General features: G+C 46.2%; 2 protein-coding genes across 12 annotated transcripts in view; both read right to left on the bottom strand.

The window, feature by feature from the left end:
- Positions 1–13,857, bottom strand: part of E23 (ABC transporter G family member E23) — a 482,421-nt gene extending 468,564 nt beyond the window's left edge. The window contains exon 1 of the mRNA XM_075889251.1: positions 13,457–13,857. Within this exon, the coding sequence (XP_075745366.1) occupies positions 13,457–13,497 (41 nt within the window). The 5' untranslated portion in view covers positions 13,498–13,857. The remainder of the gene's footprint in view (positions 1–13,456) is intronic.
- Positions 13,858–15,896: 2,039 nt separating this feature from the next.
- Positions 15,897–21,298, bottom strand: part of LOC119176591 (uncharacterized) — a 248,652-nt gene continuing 243,250 nt past the window's right edge. For all 11 annotated transcript variants that reach the window (XM_037427958.2, XM_037427951.2, XM_075889243.1 and 8 more), the window contains 3 exons: positions 20,675–20,763; positions 19,697–20,098; positions 15,897–17,611 (listed from right to left, as the gene is read on the bottom strand). In XM_037427958.2, the coding sequence (XP_037283855.2) occupies positions 17,417–17,611; positions 19,697–20,098; positions 20,675–20,763 (686 nt within the window). In that variant the 3' untranslated portion in view covers positions 15,897–17,416. The remainder of the gene's footprint in view (positions 17,612–19,696; positions 20,099–20,674; positions 20,764–21,298) is intronic.

Raw genomic sequence — 21,298 nt, 5'->3', positions numbered from 1 at the left:
AAGGTCGTGGTTGTCTCGGCTACTGTAAAGATCTCTGTAAAACTCCTCCGCTATTTTAACTATCCTATACATATTGGTAGTTATTTTGCCTTCTTTGTCCCTTAGTGCATACATACGACTTTTGCCTATCCCAAGTTTTCTCTTCACTGCTTTGACGCTTCCTTCGTTTTTCAGAGCGTGTTCAATTCTCTCCATGTTATACCTTCTTACATCGCATACCTTACGTCTATTAATCAACTTCGAAAGCTCTGCCAGTTCTATTTTGTCTGTTGTACTTGACACTTTCATGATTTGACGCATCTTAATTAGGTTCTTTGTTTCCTGGGAAAGCTTGCCAGTGTCCTGTCTAACTACCCTGCCTCCAACTTCCACTGCACACTCCGTAATAATACTCGTCAGATTATCATTCATTGTATCTACGCTAAGGTTGGTTTCCTCACTAAGAGCCGAGTACCTGTTCAGCAGCGACACTCTGAATTCCTGTACTTTCCCTCTCAGTGCTAGCTCATTGATTGGCTTCTTGCGTATCAGTTTCTGTCGTTCCTTCTTCAAGTCTAGGCGAATTCGAGACCGTACCATTCTATGGTCACTGCATCGTACCTTGCGAACCACTTCCACATCCTGCACGATTCCTGGGTGTGCACTCATTATAAAGTCTACTTCGTTCTTATTTTCGCCATTAGGGCTCCTCCATTTCCACTTGCGGTTTTCTCGTTTTCGGTAGAAGGTATTCGAAATCCGTAAATTATTGTGTTCTGCGAATTCTACTAGTAGCTCTCCTCTGGCGTTTCTAGTACCGATGCCATAATCTCCTACTGCCTGGTCTCCAGCCTGTCTCTTCCCTACCTTTGCATTAAAGTCGCCCATCACTATAGTATACTGTGTTTTTACCTTACTCATTGCCGATTCCACGTCTTCATAGAAGCTTTCAACTGAAGTGTCATCATGGCTCGATGTAGGCGCGTAGGCCTGTACTACCTTCATCTTGTATCTTTTATTCAGCTTAATTACGATACCTACCACCCTTTCATTAATGCTATAGTATTCCTCTATGTTACCAGCTATGTTTCTGTGAATTAGGAACCCCACTCCCAGTTCTCTTCTGTCTGCCAAGCCTCGAAAGCAAAGGACGTGCCCATTCTGTAGAACTGTATAGACCTCATCTGTCCTGCTAACCTCACTGAGCCCTATTACATCCCATTTAACACCCTCTAGCTCCTCGAATAGTACAGCTAGACTTCCCTCACTAGATAAGGTTCTAGCGTTAAACGTTGCCAAATTCAGGTTCCAATGGCGGCCTGTCCGGATCCAGAGATTCTTAGCACTCTCTGCTGCGTTGCAGATCTGACCGCCGCCGTGGTCAGTTGCTTCGCAGCTGCTGGGGACTGAGGGCCGTGAGTTATTTGACGTATGCATGTGGGAGGTAGTGGCTAGATACTGCACCAGGGTGGCCAATCCTTCTCTGGTGAGGGAGTGCGTTCCCGGTGGTGGTTTGAATAGATTGGTGTGTGTGTGAAAAGGGGCGAGGTTTAGGGCATGATTATTTCTAGTCTATCTCAGTCTACCGTCACCACCACTTCGCGTGGTGGTGACGGTAGACTAAGCGACATAACAAAGTTTCATGTTTCATATTAGGCGTGGCTACAAGGGAGCGGAGAAAAAAAAGGTGACAGCTAGCAGCTAAGAAATGATGGCAGGACACTTGTCGATCGTCATTTCTTATGGTCATCATCTACCCGTCGTGCCTTGCATTTCGAACACACACATTGTGATAGCGCCAGCCGCAGCAAACTTCTAGCGCTATATACGGTGCCGCTGGCCGAAAGCACAGATTCGCCCACTGATAGTCAAGGCATGCCCCGCCGCGGCGGTCTAGTGGTGTTTGCGTAGTGTAACAGCATTATAAATATTCGGGAGGTCTAAGCACATTACCAAGCATCTAGTATGCATATCGGTAAATCATCTTGCACTGGACAGAATAAATTGGCAGTCCTACGTTGGGTGCTACCCATGTATCACAATTCCTGACGAGTATCTTTTAGTCAATATCGTGCCCCGCCGCGGTGGTCTAGTGGCTAAGGTACTGGGCTGCTGACCCGCAGGTCGCGGGATCGAATCCCGGCTGCGGCGGCTGCATTTCCGATGGAGGCGGAAATGTAGGCCCGTGTCCTCAGATTTGGGCGCACGTTAAAGAACCCCAGCTGGTCGAAACTCCCGGAGCCCTCCACTACGGCGCCTCTCATAATCATATGGTGATCATAATCATTTTGGGACGCCACATATCAATCATGATAGTCAAGGCATGTTGAAATTTCAGTGAACCCCACATATCAATCATGATAGTCAAGGCATGTTGAAATTTCAGTGTACCGAAAGCTACGCGTTACTCCGCTCGCGTTCATTTTCATCGCAGTAGTACATCACCACGAGCCGTTGGCGAAATCTAGGCTCCAAGTGAATCAGTTCCGAGACCACGTCTCTGCCAAGGTGTTATGAAGTTGGCTTCTTCCACATACACCATTGCTTTGAGGCAAAAACGTCACTCCATCAGGACGGAGATTTCCGACAATCTCTCGACTTTGGCCTCTTCCACTACCAATCTGTAACGAAGCAATGTTTCAACTACCATATTTACTTGCATACTACCAGAACCCATGATTATTCATCCAATGTAAGCTTATACGGGCTAGTCTTGGCTCCTACGTACATTTGACACATTTTTCGGAGTTCAGATGTGAATCCTTCAGAAAGCTTTGCGCTCTTGTCAAAATTCGCATGCCATTCGGTGCCTGGCTGCCCCGGCAGACTCTTTTTAGAGTCGAATAAAGACGCAATTGTTATTTGTAAAAGAATATCGCATCTACCTTGGCTGTGCGACTTGTAAACATGAAGCCGAACGGCGTGCTCGTTAGATAAATAATCATTTTACAAGCCCTTGAACATGTTCTGGCGTCATGTAGCAGGTAGAGTAACCGGTTCGAAATCAGAATGTAGCGAGTTCGAATCATCTATGCAAACTTACGTTTTTTTTTAATAAAACATTTCTTTTTTTTTTAATGCATCAATGTGCTCTATATCACTTCTTTTGCTTTTGTAGTTATTTATGGCGTATAGGCACCCTCGCTTTAAGCTGTAAAGCCGTTTTGCGCTGTGTACCCAGCGCCTCCCAGTAACATGCCACCTCAGCGTCCCAATACCCAGCGCAATACTGGGCCCATATTCCGGCACAGCACTGGACGCTGGTAACCAGCAGCGCTGGGTTTCGCTATAGGGCGATGACTATTGTTAGCAGGTACCTATGATAACTAGTTTTGCATAATGGATGAACGATCGCTCATGTTGATCATAATACTGGCCCTGTGCTTTAATAATAGCGTGATCATTAAATGCTTATAATAATAACATTGTTTTCCATTCAATCGTATTCCGATGATCGAATCGTCACCATTCTTCCTGACAAGTTGAAACGCACCTCCCTTATCTGAGCAAACCTCAGGCATATGTATACTTCTTCGCAGACGGCTCCATGGGCGCCTCCTTAATCCTCTTTGCAGGCTGAGCTAAAGCAGCGTGACCTGGTGTACCGAGCGGGAGGCAGACAAGCGGCGGTGTTTCAGCATCCAGGCTTGGAAGGAATGAGTTGACGAGCCGCCTTCAAGGGAGGTGGCGTTGCCGTCTTTCGAGGCAACGCCATTAATTCCGAAAGAAGCTGGCCCTTTTTTCTTTCGGAAGATATGGCTTGAACCCGACTGCATGCAGAGCTGATGGAGCCGTAGCAAGGTCACGTGGGTATACCGCACCGGTCGCCATGGCGACGACCGCGCGAGGAGGTGACATAAGTGACTGCAGTAAATGGCAGTCTAAATAAGGTAGGAGTTCAGGGAAAGATGGGAGCTTGAAGATATATGGTTATTAAACTATTTCACATGAAGAAGCAAGAGAGGCACCAAGGAAGACGACGTGACCTTGGCGTGTGGGGGGCGCTTTCCGGCGTAACTTTCCTAACGCAAGGACGTAGCGCCAATACGTCGTAAATATACCTTGCCTCCTTGTATCGCCATCGCGTGACAATATGAAAAAATTCTCGAACTTTGTCTCAGTGTGTCTTTGGAAAATTGTTTCCAAAGACCGCAAGAGACCCATTGCTGAAACTTCGGCGCCAGCGACACTCATGTTCGCGTTTTTTTTTTTTTGTCTTTGCATTTTATAAACGGTAGCACATTGATGAGTTGCCCCCGTATGACGATGACCCGTAGTAATGTTCCTATACGAGAGTTTGCTTTCAAGTTGTGAAGCCCGTTGTCTTACATAACCTTGTGTTATCTTACGCAACCTCGTGCAAGTCCGAAAGAAAATAAGCTTTGCAATGCATGCAATAATTAAAATGAGGCGATGACGTTCCTCTCACAGCGGCCTGCCAGTGGTCTCTTGGTTATCGATTCCCGGGAAGGAAACAGTTCGTTCAACGCAACATCAGGTGTGTCCTTGTTCGTATTATTGTCGAAAGACACGCGTATAGCTATAACGATGCGCATTAAAAAATGACGTGAAAGGTCTGACTGTGTAAAGGTATGGGGGTCAACATTTTCATAAAATATTTTATTCTTAAAAAAACTACTGTACGCAATGTCTCCTTTCCTTTAATTCATACTAAAGGAAATGTGTAATGTTGACATAGTGTGTTTGATTTCATGTGTAATCATTCGTCTCAGTGTGAACAGGTCTTATGTGTGGAACTTGTGATACAACACTTGTGTACACATGAACCTATTAAGCGTATCCGAACTATCATGTGATGCTCAGCTGTGCTGTACTTTCACATCTACTGAAATGAATTTGGTGCCTTTATAATTTTTTTTACAACAGATTTAGTCTGCTAAATGAGGAGTACAGCAGGTGCCACAACAACAGCACCAACCTCTCATTTTTCATCATTTCAGTAAAAAAGTATGGAGGCAAAGCTGGCGCTCCCCTTTACTTGAAAAAAAAAAAAGAAGGGGGGGGGGGGGTCTGTCCCCTCGAGCACGCCCGATCGAATGCACGTACAAACCACATGCAACGCATGCGAATGGCTTCTTATAACCCGGTGTAAATTCTACAGCGCTTACAGGAAGATACGTATACACTGTGATCTGCTGATATACCCTGCTCACGGAGACCCTATAGTAGGAAGCCATACACAGTCAATCGGGCGCCTGTAGTAAAGTTACGTATAACTCAGTCGTTGCATGTACTAACCCTATACGCAATTCGATGAGTGCTTGTATAGGTGTATCTGCCGTAATCTCTTATAGGACCTCGTAAACGCGTGCAATACATACTATAGCGCGGTTCGCTGTACGAAGTGTCCGATGGCTTTCACGAAGACACGTTCAGCGCTGTGCGGCGACCCATTTTTTTTTATATACCAGCGTTGGACGCCGCACGCCTACTAATGGGGCTCGTTCTCGGCGGCCACTTTTAACGTGCCGCCGGTGATCCGGGCACCCGACCCCCCTACATGGTGCGCGTTCGCACTGAGCGCGTAAATCGGGTGAAAGCGACAGCACACAGCTTAGAAGTGTGCCAGCTTGGGCTAGTTGGTATGGCATGACGATAGTTATAGCGCGAGAACAAGACGACGACACAGAGACAAGAAGGACACAGGGACATGGTGTCCTTCGTGTCCCTCCTGTCTCTGTGCCGTCGTTTTGTTCTCGCGCTATAACGATCGTCCTGACACAGCGTCGAGACGAGACTCCCGAATCCGTCCTCGATCCCATACCGATACGGACGCGATATATATAGTGTAAGGCTCACTATACCGGTACAAGTGGAAGTGTGTGTTTGAAGCTGTATAGCCCTCCGTGCTTCGAATGTTGGTTCGGGGAAGAAGTTAAAAGGTCGCCATTTTGCAAAGGTATGTTACGCAATACCGAACACGTTTTACATCGCAAAATATCCGGAAGGAGGAAGTGATTTTATAAGGAGATAGCCCGCATTAGCTGTTTCACTCACAAGTATATGCACCTAAATAGCGGTTCGGAGAAAGGACTCGCAAATGAGAGAGAGAAAATAGAGCTGGAAATAGGAATCGGTATAACACGAAAGTAAAACGTGTCATTCCCTAAGTATAGTTTAGTGCTTGCTCTACGTTGATATCTTATACAATGTCTGTTGGTGTTGTTGCGATCGGCCTTTGCAGGCACCAGAGACCCGGGATGATGATGTCGAGGCAGCAGGAAGGTGAACTTAACAGAGGATTTATTTACGTAATGTACATGGCGAGCTCTCTTCGAATGAGCTGGATGGCTCATTATAAAGGGTACCTTTTCCCCAGTTTCCTAGATCAGGGAATGTGTGCATATTGCACTGTTCAATCACATACAACTTGCGAGGGTGACGACCACACCCACCCAAATAAACGTGCGCTCTTGGGGCGTGGTCACCACACTTCAAAGAACCTAGGTCCGCTGCGTGCCAGCCCAGTACTCTACCACTGAGCCACGCCAGTGCTTAGAACTCGTTTCTAAACTGGCCTTAGGCAGGTTTGATGTCGGAAAATTAATCGCGTTGATATGAGTTATAAAGCGTTTTAGAACAGCAAAGGAAGAACCAGGCGTCACACAATGCGAATAGCGTAACGATTGGGTCGCCCGATAGAAAACTTCTTCTTGATCACCTATTAACTGTGGCGCATACCCGCTTCAGGCATATCTGCACTGCACAAAACATTTCCACGAAATTCCTCATCAGTGTCTAGCGAACACCACTCTTCTTCAAGGAATGACAAAGAATAGCGTATAGTGAATTCTGGCCTACTACACAAGATTTACGATTATTAATGGCATAGTGGGTACCCAGCACCAGCAGTGTGCTTTTAGCATCCCATGATTGTTCATAAAGTCTTTGAAAGGCCGCTCTTCTGGCTTCCGCTGTGACTGCGCTGCACGTTCCGCGCAGGCCTGGTATTTTTTGGTATAGATGGATGATATATGAGCCACGCCGACGCTTTGGGTGAGGTCGCCACTTGGTAGAGTGTTAGAGGGTTGACAAAATTACACTGCTCCTATTGGAAACGCACCGAATAGGACGGACGCGTAGAAGCGACATGTTGAAAGAACTAATCGTGGATTCCCCGGTCGTGATGCATTATTACGCTTTACCGAGAGTACCGTGAGAGGGCTGTCGTAGAAGCTTACAATGGTATGTGGCCGTGGCGCAATGGATAGCGTGCCCGGCAGCTGATGTCGCGGGCACGACTCCAGTTGACGGCACTTTTTTTTCTTTGTCTTCTGATCTATGTTATTTTTAGACTCATTTCTGTGATGGAAGTACATCTGTGAAATCTTGGTGGGGCGCCGGCATAAAACACTTACGTGTTCAAAAAAAAAAAAAAATAACGCCAAAGCACGTCGTGCCGATGATTAAGCAGCGACGCTGAAACGTGCGACCTCCCTTTTGTCATTGGGTTAATCCCGACGGTTTATTGGAGTATTTCTCAGTTATTAGTTAAGGTTTTTTCAAAGTCTTAGTGCTTGCAGGCCATGTGTTCCCTTCTTCAATAATAGTGGACCAGTCATGAGTAGTGTCACCCTTACTGCCCCCACCCCCCGGAGAAAATATTTTAAGTATTTATACGTATGTGTATACGCGAATAAATAGATACACGTACTAACATGGTGAGTCAATACCGCCTCCCACATACACACACAAAATAATGTCATGGCTAGGGTCCAGCTGGCATACGCGTCTACAAACCAACTCATCCTCCCTAACAAAATAAGAAATGCGAAATGTATCGTCACCTATTTCAGTGACGCAAAGTAGAGTTTGCGCTTGGCTCGAAATACGTACGCACGTGTTCCGGTTGTAAAAATGTAAAATAAATTCAATAATATTTTATCTTCCTTTTTTCTCGTCGACAGAACTATGTTATAATGCACTTAACAATGCAGATTCTTCTGCAGAAAGTGAATTTTCAGACAATGGCCCCACCGCGGTGGTCTAGTGGCTATAAGGTACTCGGCTGCCGACCAGCAGGTCGCGCGATCGAATCCCGGCTGCGGTGGCTGCATTTTCGACCGAGGCGAAAATACTGTAGGCTCGTGTGTTCAGATTTGGGTGCACGTTAAAGAATCCGATGTGGTCGAAATTTCCGCAGCCCTCTACTACGGCGTCTCTCATAATCATGTGGTGGTTTTGGGACACTAAACCCCGCATATCAATCAAATCAACGCACGCTCCAGCGCTCGGTATTTCATACATGATACTTCACCTCAAGCATAGCAGTCGCAAACAAGAATAACAGTGATGTCACTTAGGTGTACTGGCGTCTACTCGGTCTGGTTCAAAACAATATATTAGAGACAATCTTTTTATTTTCCCCGGTAGGAATAAACTGCTCTTTTTTTTTCTCTCTTATCTATATAATATATATTCGTTGTACCTCTTCCTTATCTAGGATCGTCGACGCGTGGGGCGGTGTGTCCACACGGTTTCCGTCGATGTCAACTCCTCCAACGAAATTGCGATCCCGCGAGTCACACGGGTGTGCGAAGGAAGGAAGAGGCGAACCGCGAAAACGTATTCTCCAGCTACCCAACGATCCTCGCCATCGCGCGCGCGCGGAAGAGACGCTCATCGAGCCGTCTATAAGACCTCCGGAATCGTCGGCTGGCGGCAGCACAATCACTTCGTCGGGGCGCAAACGATCGGTGCGCCCCCTTCTTCCTCCTCCCCGCCCACGCACACGTGTATACGATCCGCGTGGCGGCGTCGCCATCGACGTCTCGGTGCGGCGGGCGCTGCTGGCATTTCCGTTCGCAATGTTTTGCGACCGCGCTGCGCTGGCGGCTTTGGCGGTCGTCGCCGTTGCCCGTCGTCGAACCGCCGGTGAGCGATGAGGCGTCGCCCATTTATTTTCATTCCAGCGCCTTTCCTCGTCTCGCTTTTTTTTTCCGCTGGCTCGGTAGAGAAAAGCGGGGAAGGAAGGGGAGGATCGAGTTTCGTCCCCCTACCAGCGATCCCCCCCCCCCGTGCCTGCCATACGGAGCCAGGATTTAGTGCGTTGACCCGAAAACGTCAGTCGCGTCCGGAGAACCCATCGAGGGAACATAAATTCGTCCCCTTCGGCCGGGCGTGCAACGCGTGTTTACGGGAAGTCAACGGCGGCGGCAGCTTTTTCTTCCGCGCTAGACAAGGGGATTACGGCGTGCAGTGCATACTGAACTCGCTTCCTTTCGTATTTCAGTGGTAACATATCATTTTTTTCTTATGCGGCACCACGATGGCTCTCGGAAACGCGCGAGGAGAAATGCGTCGTACGCGAGACAACGACACCTCACGAACAAACTAACCGATGGTTAAAAAACAGCGAACTAGAGCACCGCTTAACTTGAGAAAGGCGGATAGAAAAATATGGCTTTTGAAGATTTATACACGTCTGCCGACAAAATTAGAAGGCCTTCATGCACGAAATAGAATACATTCTCGTCAAGATGCGTAACCGCCAGCGCGTTGGAATGCACATGTTTGTCCAAATTTTCATAGGTGATCACGGTAGAACAGGCAGCGGCATGGGTTTAAACACGCAAGCACACAAGGAAAGGCTCTCAGTCCTTACCACAACCTAACTTTTCAAACTGAAGACGTTGCCTCTAAACCCCTTACCACCAGCGGCAATGACTGCCCCAAATTATTCCGAAACTATGAACATGTGCGCAAAGTTGCACGACCGCTCATGACAACCAACTTCTTTAGACATAAAGAGTAACTCCTGGATTCGTCAGACGGCACATTTTGATGCGGTATGACAAACATCACGTTCCCACGAGGAATTTTCACGTGCGGAGCACTCAATTTCTCGCAACTGCACTGAAGATTTGCGCTGGAGCAGTATACAACAGTAAACACAACTGGGTTGCGCTGACCGTAGCAGCTGTCATTGATTATTCGAGTAATTCATTCCTGCGCACAGACTGCGAAACAAACGAGCGCTGTGAAACGGACATGGGCGTAGCCAGCGGAATATTGTTTACAACCCTTCAGAATTTTTTTTTTTTAAGTTTTGCTTGCGTGTTCTGGTTTCATAGCGCTCGTTTGTGTCGTATCAGCTACGAATAACTTGCCCAAACACGCGTCTTGTTAATCCTGCGGACCCGAGTGCATGTTGCGTGTTCGCAGCGATAGGTTCGCTGCGCGGCACACCGTCCCGTGGGTATCACGATACTCGATACAGCACCTTTTTAACGTTTCAAACTCCTTAAGTTGTATTTTCTTTTGTTTTTTGTCATTACAAACACACGTTGGATGTTGGTAAATGACGGGAGTAGAACATACCAATCTTTACGTCTCGAAGTTCCTCAAAGGGGCCCTGAAACACTTCTTCAAGTAACCGTGGAATGAACTCTCCGAAAGAGCTTATTGCCTCACGAATTAAACGGCGAAAAATTTCAAGAATACGTCGAGTGCGAGTGTAGTTACAAAGATTTGTCGCATGCTGCAATTACCTCTCCTCTCGTCCCAACGAAAGCGCTGCAAGCTAAGCAGAAAAGGATGGCAGGAAAAAAAAAAAAAACTCCCAAGCATTTCCCCGAGGGTGAACATGGTTAAGTGCGAATACACGGGGTGATGCTATGAGGGGTATTTATTAATTCGCACTATTATATTTATTAATCACGCTATGGTGCCTTTATGGTGTAATGGTTCCTGGGAATCGCAATTTGATCACACGGGGGAGTTTACGTTAACTCGCTGGCGAATGCCAACGGATTTTAACTTTACTCCCCCTCACGACCCGCTCTCGACGGGAGACTGAGAGAAGGCGGGCGCGCGAGAGAGAGGGGTGCGCGCGCAGCTGCAGCGAGCGAGGAGAGCGGAGGAGCGAGCGAAGGGGGAGGGGGTTTAAGGCGCGTTACCGACACCGATATCAGCGTCGCGTCCGTGGCTTATTCGGTAGAGCGTCGCGCTGCGGCCCGCCAAGTCCTCTTTTAAGTGTGAATACACTTTATAAGCGACCCCAAACCATCCACCGCCGTCGGCGGCGTCCGCAGTCTTCTCTCTATCTTTAAAAGAAAGAGGACTTGGCGGGCCGCGGCGCGACGCTCTACCGAATAAGCCACGGACGCGACGCTGATATCGGTGTCGGTAACGCGCCTTAAACCCCCTCCCCCTTCGCTCGCTCCTCCGCTCTCCTCGCTCGCTGCAGCTGCACGCGCAACCCTCTCTCTCGCGCGCCCGCCTTCTCTCTCAGTCTCCCGTCGAGAGCGGGTCGTGAGGGGGAGTAAAGTTAAAATCCGTTCGCATTCGCCAGTGAGTTAACGTAAACTCCCGCGTGTGATCAAATTGCGATTCCCAGGAACCATTACACCATAAAGGCGCCATAGTGTGATTAATAAATATAATAGTGCGAATTAATAAATACCCCTCATAGCATCACCCCGTGTATTCGCACTTAACCATGTTCACCCTCGGGGAAATGGGAAATGCTTGGGAGTTTTTATCTTTTAAAGATATAGAGAAGACTGCGGACGCCGCCGACGGCGGTGGATGGTTTGGGGTCGCTTATAAAGTGTATTCACACTTAACAAAAACGTCGCCCGCTCTTGCGATCTTTAGCACATTTTTTTTTTTTTCGGATGCGCGGCTTCATCAGTGTGATCGCGCGCGCACGGGTGGACAAGTCGCGGCCTCCCGCGGCGATCTCTATAACGACCGAGCGCGCCATGTTCAAATCAGCCAATGACTTATAGACGGGCTGGGCTCTCTACATGTGATTTCGGAGCGTGTTCCGCCGTTTGTCGAGAGAAGAGAAAACAATTTTCAGCTGACTTTGATAATTTATTGTGAATTCAAGGCCGCGTGCTGCGCTGTAATATTTGGCTCGCGTATTGTCGGGAGCATCTCTACTACCAATCGGCAGCGTTTTCTGGCCATGCTAGAGTGCCCTTCCAGTAAGTACACTGCAGCCATGCTCAAAAAGTATTGCAGGGCCCCTTTAGGAAAAAAGATCGAGTGCTTGTGCACCATCTATCTCACGCGCTCGCCCCGTCACAGTGGCCTAGTGGTTAAGGTACTCGGCTGCTCACCCGCAGGTCGCGCGATCGAATCCCGGCTGCGGCGACTTCATTTTCGATGGAGGCGAAAATACTGTAGGCCTGAGCGTACTTATACAGCGTAGATAGCCTTTTTTACACACGAGCACATCAGTGAGGCAACGTACTACATATTGAAGTCGATAGCGGTTGCTTCATGAAATGGAATCGAGCACGTAATGTGCGCCCACTACCCTTTTCCTGTCTTATTTCAGCCGAAGCAAACAATGAAGTAGTGTGAAAGCACGTTCACATGCATGCCGAAACATTTTTGGTGCTGTGCTGTGGCACATTAATACCCCTGTCACACGGGCACCTAAAAGTCTTTTAAGTAAGCGGTCTTTTTCCGAAAAGGAGTTCCTGACAGCAGACGCACGGCACAGAGCGAACTCCTTTTCAGAAGCGGTCTTTTTCGTAAACGGCGTTCATCGATCTCTTTTACGGCCCCGAATGAGTAGCCTCGAAACCAGTGGGCGCCAGCAATTTTCGAATGGTGGGAAAAAAAGAGCGAATGGTTATTTTTCTGTCACCAAAACTCTTTGTAAAAACAAATTTCATATCCTGCAGAAGGTGTAATGAACTCTTTTATTGGTTATTTCTTTTTCTACTCTCGTAAGCAGCTACAACATGTCGGCAATATCACGTGGTGACGCTCGGTCTTGCGCTGCTTTATCCTCTCCTTGGCGGCTTTTGCAGCGTCTGCCTCGCTTTCCAGAGCGAGAAGGCAGGCCGTGAGGCTTGCGATCCTCGCTTTTTCTCCCGTACGGTTGCCCATAACGTGTCGAGAGCAGTCGAGAGCAGCAAAAAAACAAATACGGTAAATAAAAGTACAGTGGTGCCAGACGGACTTGTGCACGTCGCTAGTTATGGGAATGCTTCCTTATCTAGTGCAAAAAACATTCACATTGGTGTTTCTTCATCTCTTATTCTTAAATTTATTTGAAGAAACGAGCAGTGCAAGAAGTCTTTAATTTGTACATCGTGATACATCGTTTAATTTTCATTGCTTTTCTTTTAACTGCTAGCGCCACGCTTTCGCTAGCGTCTTCGAACAAAAACACTAAAAGGAGATTGTTGCTGCCGTGTATCTGCGCCGCAAACACCTCTTTGTTAAAAGTCTTTCAACTTCGTAAAAGACTGCTTACTTAAAAGACTTCTTGCGTGCCCGTGTGACACGTGTATAAGATATATATGACGAGGGGGTCGCCACTCGTCCTTTCCTTGTGTGTTTCCGCTTTTTCTGCTAACCTAGTGCCTATTGTGTAAGCTCTGAGGTTATTATTGCACTGAGGTAGGTTAGACTACCTCAGAATAAGAAAGAAGCTGCGCCGAATGTATAACTATATCAAAACCGACCTAGTAGTGTATCGAACTAGGCTTACTTTCGGTCCGAGGTGCCGGCGGTGCTCACACGTACCCGCATAGCCGCTTGAGATTCAGCCGACAGTGAAGTGTCCTTTCGTCCTCGTTTTCCACGTTTCTCGGGCTACTCTACATCACTTCAACACACGGAAGAACTAGTCCAGTCTCCAAACACCGCACCTGGGCGAATCCCGCCGTCTTTCGCGCTCGTCAAAGGCATCTCGAAGTAGCTTGCGCTGCATCCGTTGTTTGTGCATCGAGACACGGACGCGGTGTCGCTCGGGTGACTTCGTTTGCTGTGAAGCGGCTTGAACAGGATCGCTCCGCACTTAGGAATCCTACAGCAGAACGTCGCCGACGTCATACTTACAAGGCGCAGACATACGCACTTTCGCGACAGCGAACTACAAGTACCGTGTACTTTTTCGCGGCTAAACTGCTGTCGTCCGAGTCGTTTGGGTTCGAGGTTATCCGTTGACTTGGCCAATGCCTTCTAATGACTTGGCTTGACCAGAACATGACTAGAGCGTATGGTTCTGGTTTCGATAACGTGCCGAGTGTCTTTGAGGCGTCGTTTCAGAAGTACGATAGAGGGCATGCGGGCATGTGCCGCCACACTCCAAGGCAAAACGGGAATGTTCGAGGCTTCTTTGTGTCCTTCGATCATTTTAACCCGATTTCCTTGCGTTTCCATTCTTGAAAACATTGCGGTCACTGCGCTCCTATCAAGAATAATATGTCACGCTGATAACCGCACGCTGTTCGTGACCCGGGAAGTCATGCGGCGATAACGCAAGGACAGCACTCGAGGTTACGATTGTTCTACGAGGCAAAAAGGCGCCCCAAGAACTTTTTTTTTGCTCCTAGAGTTCATTGTTTTATATCTAGTGCACTATTTAAGATAACAGCTTTTGATGCCATGACCCCTTCTAGAGTATTTTCATCTGTGAAGAATTCAAGCAAGATAACAATTAAAGAAGACCCGTACATTTGGGTGTTGCGGCGATGAAGTTCACAAAGCGCACTAGAAGAAGGATGCACGTAGCAGTGCCCAGTCACCATTTTGATTGCAGTAGCACAGCCAATTGGGCTATAATTAGCATTGATTCATAGACAGTAGAAGGGAGAACAAAAATGCAAACAACACAGGCGATTGTGTATGTGTTTTTTTTTTCCCTTCTGGGGTGGGTGCGCACCTTATCCAATTTAAAGATTAGCATGTTGTTTCGTGGTTAGGAAAGATCGGCCTATTTTATTGAGATAGTAGTTACAGAAATGTTCCAAGCGAGAATTCGCTGTTGCCGCTATATTTCATATAAAATGCAGAGTACAATAAAGTACTATCACGCCCCGCTTACATCACGCGCGTGCTTCACAGAAATGATTCAGCCGAGAGCACCAAAGGGTAAAGCTGAGCGCATGCAGACGAGGCAGGGGCGACTAGAGGTGAGCATGGGGCAATGGAACCGAAAGGCAAGCACATGGTAAAGGGTGTTGTGTGTAAACAGCGGTGGTCAACCAGTAAACACATGCACGATTTAAATCCGGCGCGCACAAGGTTCGAAACCACCATGAGGAAATACCTCACTCATGGTTCATTGTCGTGGCATTTTAGACGACAAAAAGCATTTGTAAACTTTTAGCACAGAGAGAATCGCACACAGTTAAACAAGATCTGTTTGGTAATACGTATTGTCCAACTTCTTGCGAAGATTAATCAAAAGACACCACTCCCTGTTCACTAGTGTCATTAGAGGCAAGGAGTATGTGTGTTTTTTGTTTTGTTTTTGTTTAAGACATAGTACTTTGCTTGTAGCAGTTAGCAGCAAATCAATTTCTCATGTCTCACTATGAAAAGAGCTATATTGACAGCCACAACAAATGGTGCTTGAGAAATTTCAATTAGTACAGTATTAATGAGAACAAACAATGATGCCAAGGCATCATTTGTCGTTCCTTGACATCACTGTCTGTTAGTTCAAATTAATATTTTGCCTAACAAAGGAAAAATATGAACCCTTAAATTTCTACTTCTTCAAACTAGTACAGTGTTATTTAGGACGGCTCGACTTGGGCATGCGGGTTAGACGATTCAGAAAACTTCAAAATGATGCCCACACAAAGGAAGTGTGAGGCTTATGTAAAAAGCAAAAAACTTAGAAGCACTGCCAATTTTGCAAAGTATAAAAATTCAAATTTACACACAGCAAAAACTATGCTGTACTATACAACACAATGGTGCCATCACATTTGCATACCATACGATACAGAGTTCGATACCATAAAGTCATTCTATAATCTATTGCTTACTGTGGCTCGTGTATAGTCGGCTGAGGCCCAAAACGGGTAGGTCGGAATTTTCCTTAAGCCTAGTGCTTCATATCTCCTCAGTGTGATAGTGTACTCTGCTCCATCAGCAGGGGTGAGTGTGCCGCCGTATAACTTTGCAAAAAGCTTCCATAGGAGAGGATACATCATTTTATTAACATCTGGGAAAGTACTTTAAGTATAATTACACAGCGATTCTTCGAGCATGACAAATAAATATGAAATATTTGATTTTATAAGTATGAATCTCAGCAATGCAGCTTCATATAGGAAGCTGCAGGAACAAAAACAGGAGGGATATACAAGGAAATTCATTCTGCTTTCCCACATAAAAGATACTTACAAATAAAGCATGTGTAATCAACAACCGCAACTTCAGCGTGCATACTTCCATTTACTTAGAGGCATTATAGAATAGCGATGTCGCCTGATCAGTTCCGCAGAAAAATATGCAGATCCATATCTAACGAATATCACTTAACTAAATTTGTCCTCTTACACTCAAGCAGATGCACAAACTTGCACACAACACTAAAAAAAACTGACAGAAAGACCTTCAAGCAACAGACACTATAGACTTTGTACATGAGATGCCCACTGCTAGGCATGTCAACTCTTTTGGCTAAAATGAGATTTACAGTATGCTCTGGCCACAATGCCATGCAGTGAGCTCAATAATTAACATTTCCTCACCACTTTCACACAATGTCACGCAAAATGAATAGGGTCTACCTCTCAACTCTCAAACAGGATGTACAATAATCTTTACCGCGGGCCAACAATAAATTAGACGGAAACAAACATTCACCCACGTTGCAGCTGTGCACTGCAGGAACTCTGCAGGGTGTCAGGGAATGTCACCAAAAGTTCACACACAACACTAGAGGCAGACAGATGCTGTAAAAAATGGAGTAGTACAGCTCACACACTATGTCTTTACACACCGTAAGCACTAGGCGAATGCTGGTGGTTCGCACAGCGTCCTGGCTTGTCACACTGCACATTTTATCAACATCTTTACGAAGATATTTATCTACAAAAGTCAGATGGTCGCGTGTAGCTTCAAGTTGAGTTCCATTAAAAACAAGCTCCTTGCCGGGAGAGTTGTCAGGGTGATATCAATCCAAGGGTGACACGCTTAAACCAGCTTTGAAGGATGAGGAAGCTCAACGCACCTCAATCACGGTTGCTTCTCTGACAAAATCAGCATGAATCCGCACAGCAGTGTCATAGAACAGTGTCCCAGGATACGACACACAGCTTGACAAGAAAAAGTCCCGTTGATGAAAAAACGCGAAGGAATGATGAACTTTTCCTTCGGCACTTCTCGCATCAAAGTCCTTGAAGCGCAAGCAACATATTGAGAAAATCGTTGTGTCTTAAGTTCGGTCACACCACGCTCACAGGGTCACGTCTGGGGTCCGCTAAATTTTTTCGTTATATGAACCTGTATACACAGACGCATGCACCACAATGATCGCACACACATAGCTGACTACACTATGACGTACGCTCACTCATACTGGGGTGACTATATGCAGCACAGTTTTGGCTTTCTGAGAGCTTGTTTTGAGCACGAGATGAAAAAAAATAAAAAGATGGGATGAAGTCCGAACACAGACGGTGTGAGAGGCTTTTCGAGTGTTTTTGCACTACTGATCCTCTCGCAAGGCATTGATCTTGGCACATATCTTGAGTGCTGGGCCAAGCTTGATGTTCATGGCTGTCATCAAGTGATCCTCCTTAAGCAGAAGCAACGCCTGACCATCGATTTCCTGGGAGCGGAATTCCTCGGCATAGTCTGTGCAGCCTGGAAGGTCTTGAATGTAGTCCGCCACCTCTTGTACCTGAAAGTAAAGATAAGAAACTTCGATAAGTTTCAAACAAAAGCTGAATGTAAAAATTGGATATATTTGCACTTTGAAAAAACTTCCACAACATAGCTGGTAGGAATGCCCGGAACTCAAAGGGCCAATATCTCAAGCTAATAGGGATTGTCAAGCCATTGTAAGATCAGAATGTCCTTTCTCCCTTTACGATGAGACCCCAATTATATGACTCTGAGGGGACGACGAAAAATCATTGCATAATCAGGGTGTTGTATAATGAAAAAGTCACAATATTGGCATTGGAACTCAGGCTCACCCAAAGAACAGGTACAGGCCACTTAAATAAGCCCTTGGCACGACCCCTGTGCTTTTCCTAAAAAAAGGTAAATTATATTATTTATGAAAATTGCAGCTAAGCATTCAGGTGAAAGTAGTGTGAGCGAATTTTCGCCCTCAACCTTAAAAAGATCGAATCTAATGCACATTTTTTACCCAATGCTAAACGGAATTCAAAAGCCGTACATGCATGAAAACGAAACTGAAGCCACATTGGTGACAGCCTCCAGTGACAAAAGTCAGATACAGTGTCATCGCCAGCCCGTTTTGTTAGGAGTTTGCACAGGATGCTTTCATGCGCAACTGAGCTGTGCGCACCACATTGTATTTGTTCCCTTGTGAAGTGCAACTGTTGATGTGCCAACGCTCATATTAGGGAAAAGTTATTTTGTGCGGTGAAGACAGAGTCATCGCACCCTTTATGCACCCTCAAGGCCCGTCACTGCGAGTGCTGCAGACGAAGGGAAAGCCTCAGCCGCCTCTCAACCAGGAAAAGTTTCCACAGGTCAGAAACATGAAAATATCAGGATCCCAATGACAAGCTTTCTGACTACCTTACGCTACTTCCCTTGTCTATGCAACAGCGTTGGATAGGCACATATTTGAGACATATCCAGAAGTTACCTTACAGCTAGGAAAACTGAATCACAGAAGCACAAGAGAATAAATCTTCCTATCTGTACCGTTGCAACCACTCTACTTTTTTCGACTGTCAACCTAGGGGCAGGGCACGTAAGTTTTTATTTTGGCATTGAACATTTGGTCAGAGTTAGATACAAGCAAAAAAGGTTATTTTTTTTCACTAGGGTTCTCAATGGATTATTTCTATGGGGGTTTCAGCGGCACTGAACTGTTTCGTCGCAAAATGCGGGTCGTCGCAAAGCTGAGAAACATAAAATCGAGGTTCCACTGTATAGTGCACTACTCCAGTATCAGCAACTTCAAAGCAGCAATAGATTTAAGAGACATTTACCACATTTAATTACGTGAACAGATGAGAGACTAGGAAGTTTTCAGGTATAACGTGGCAAAAGAAAGCACAGGACCGGGTTGATTGGTGGAACATGGAAGAGGCCTTTGCCCTGTAGTGGGCGTAGTGAGGCTTCTGCTGCTGCTGATGATGATGATAATGACAATAATAACGCTATCACAATAACCTGTCCCTCACATAAAAGCCCTTTTCTGTGGCCTCTTAGGTGTTGAATCAACAAACAGGCACACCAGCAGTTTTCCTGGCTGTCTCTGTTCTTTTGCTTCATCCAAACTTCTACACTGTTTGTGAAGTAGGCACACAAAACCATTTGCCTTCCGACTTGAAAAGAATGTGATTGCAGGTTAATGCCTAACGAAGGAGAGCAGCAGCTCGGACAAGTAACAAAACCTGTCACTACAGACTGCTTCTGTAGGCAGCATGCACAATGCGTAAGCATGCGTGAAATGAGTGCTGCTGAAATGAGGGCTGAACTTTATGTGCACTCCACCAATGCCAGGACACATAGTACAGAATAAGCACATCTGGTGGCATCAACCAATGGTGTTATCGTCACTAAAAATTGCGACATAGAAAATTGTAAACAAGGTTCCCACCACATAGCCGAGTGTGACACCGTCGAAATTAGGTGCTATAATTTACGCTCACAATGCCAAACCTGCCATCTCGCCCTCAGCAGCATTCACACTGCCATTTCAGTTTTGTTCCTGGCTCCATCACTCGAACTTCACCAGCTTTCTAATCTACAAAGCACTGCAACTCCCACTAAAGCTCACCGTCCAACTCCTTGGATTCTTGACCGGCAGGGCGGGTGTTGGCTCGGGCACATCGACTTCCATTTCTATAGGTGGAGCCGGTGCGGGCGACTCCACCGAGCTCTCGGGCCTCAGCAACTGCTGATCAGGTGCAGAGGCATTGGCAGCTGTCTCCATGGGTGTGCTGGCATCTTCTTTAGCTGGCTCAACGGTGTCCATGTTGACGTCTTTGTTTTGAGCCTGCTGCTGTTGCTCTGGCTGAGGCTGCTGCAGTTGCTGTGGTTGTGGCTGCGGCTGTGACTGTGATTGGGGTGCACCCTCTTTTGGCTGCGGCAACTGCTGCTGTTGCTGTTGCTGCTGCTGCTGCTGCTGCTGTTGCTGCTGCTGCTGCTGCTGCTGTTGCTGCTGCTGCTGCTGCAGTGGCTGAGAAGCAGAAAAGTGGGGGTAGTAAATCAATCGTGAACTTCTGGTCTTGTTGATATGGCATATTTGATTGTGTTCAGTGAAGAAACTTTTTCGTAGATGAACACAAGAAGAAACGCAAACAAGCACTATGCTTTGTAAACGAGGTAATTGTTTCAGTAAAACTTTAAATGTGGGTAAAGAAGTCAAGACGAAAACAGGCGTAGACGAAGCAAAGCGCACATTTTCCTATTTACGTCCCGCCTTCTTTGCACAGTTTGGATTCTTGCTGAATCTATTAAAGTTTGGATTCTTGCTGAATCTATTAAGTCCAACAGCATGCTTTGTTTAAAGTTTCATGCTCAACATTTTAGGAAGTGAACCCAGTAAATGTCAAGCAGCACCAGCATGAGTTCCATGCAGAGGAGAGAAAAACCACCACGCCTGGGATCAAATACCTTTCCTACAGTTTAGCATTGTGGCACCTCGGCTGCTGAGTTAACATGGCAGCTAGGTATTCCCACTTGGCACCCCTGAATTCGCACCACAAAGCCACTTCGATGAGATGAGGGCATCGATGAGATCAGTATATCTTACCCATTTTTCGGGAGAGTACTCGTTGAAGTGATTTCCTTGAGGTTTTCGCCAGCTCTTCCGTCCCATTTTCTTCTTCTTAGTTACCTTGCCTGCATTAGAGTAAAACTTACGATTTAAAAAATCGATATATGAATTGCGTCTACTACACACAAAAGATACTATCCTCTGGAAAAGATATATTCAAATATAATGATAACATCATCATATTAACGAGGACCACAATGGCATTTCAGTTTACTTTCCCAGCGAAGCAATGTTCACTATCACAAGGAGCTTGTTAACAGACTAATCAAATGTGTATGCAAATTAGTCTGCATGAACCTCGATTTGAAGCGAGATAAGTTCAATCATTATGAAGAAGGCAAGCAGTAACGGTGACCTTTTTCACTGCTGAAGTTTCTGGAATCAAATACATCTGCTTTTGCAAGCCTTTCATGACAAGTTCACTTGTATTGGAAGCGTAGTATCTTTAAATGAGGCTGTTCTACCTCTGAACATCATAGAAAATTGTGGGTATGGTTTTTGTTGTAAAGTACTGCAGTGTCGCTGACAACTTCTGGTGTCACCATGGACATCGAAATGCTTGTCAAGATATATATAAATAAAAGTTCTTTAGGCTCGCCT

Source organism: Rhipicephalus microplus, chromosome 3 (genome assembly GCF_043290135.1).
Source record: "Rhipicephalus microplus isolate Deutch F79 chromosome 3, USDA_Rmic, whole genome shotgun sequence".
NCBI classification, from domain to species: Eukaryota; Metazoa; Arthropoda; class Arachnida; order Ixodida; family Ixodidae; genus Rhipicephalus; species Rhipicephalus microplus.
This window is presented reverse-complemented; position numbering and strand designations above follow the sequence as displayed.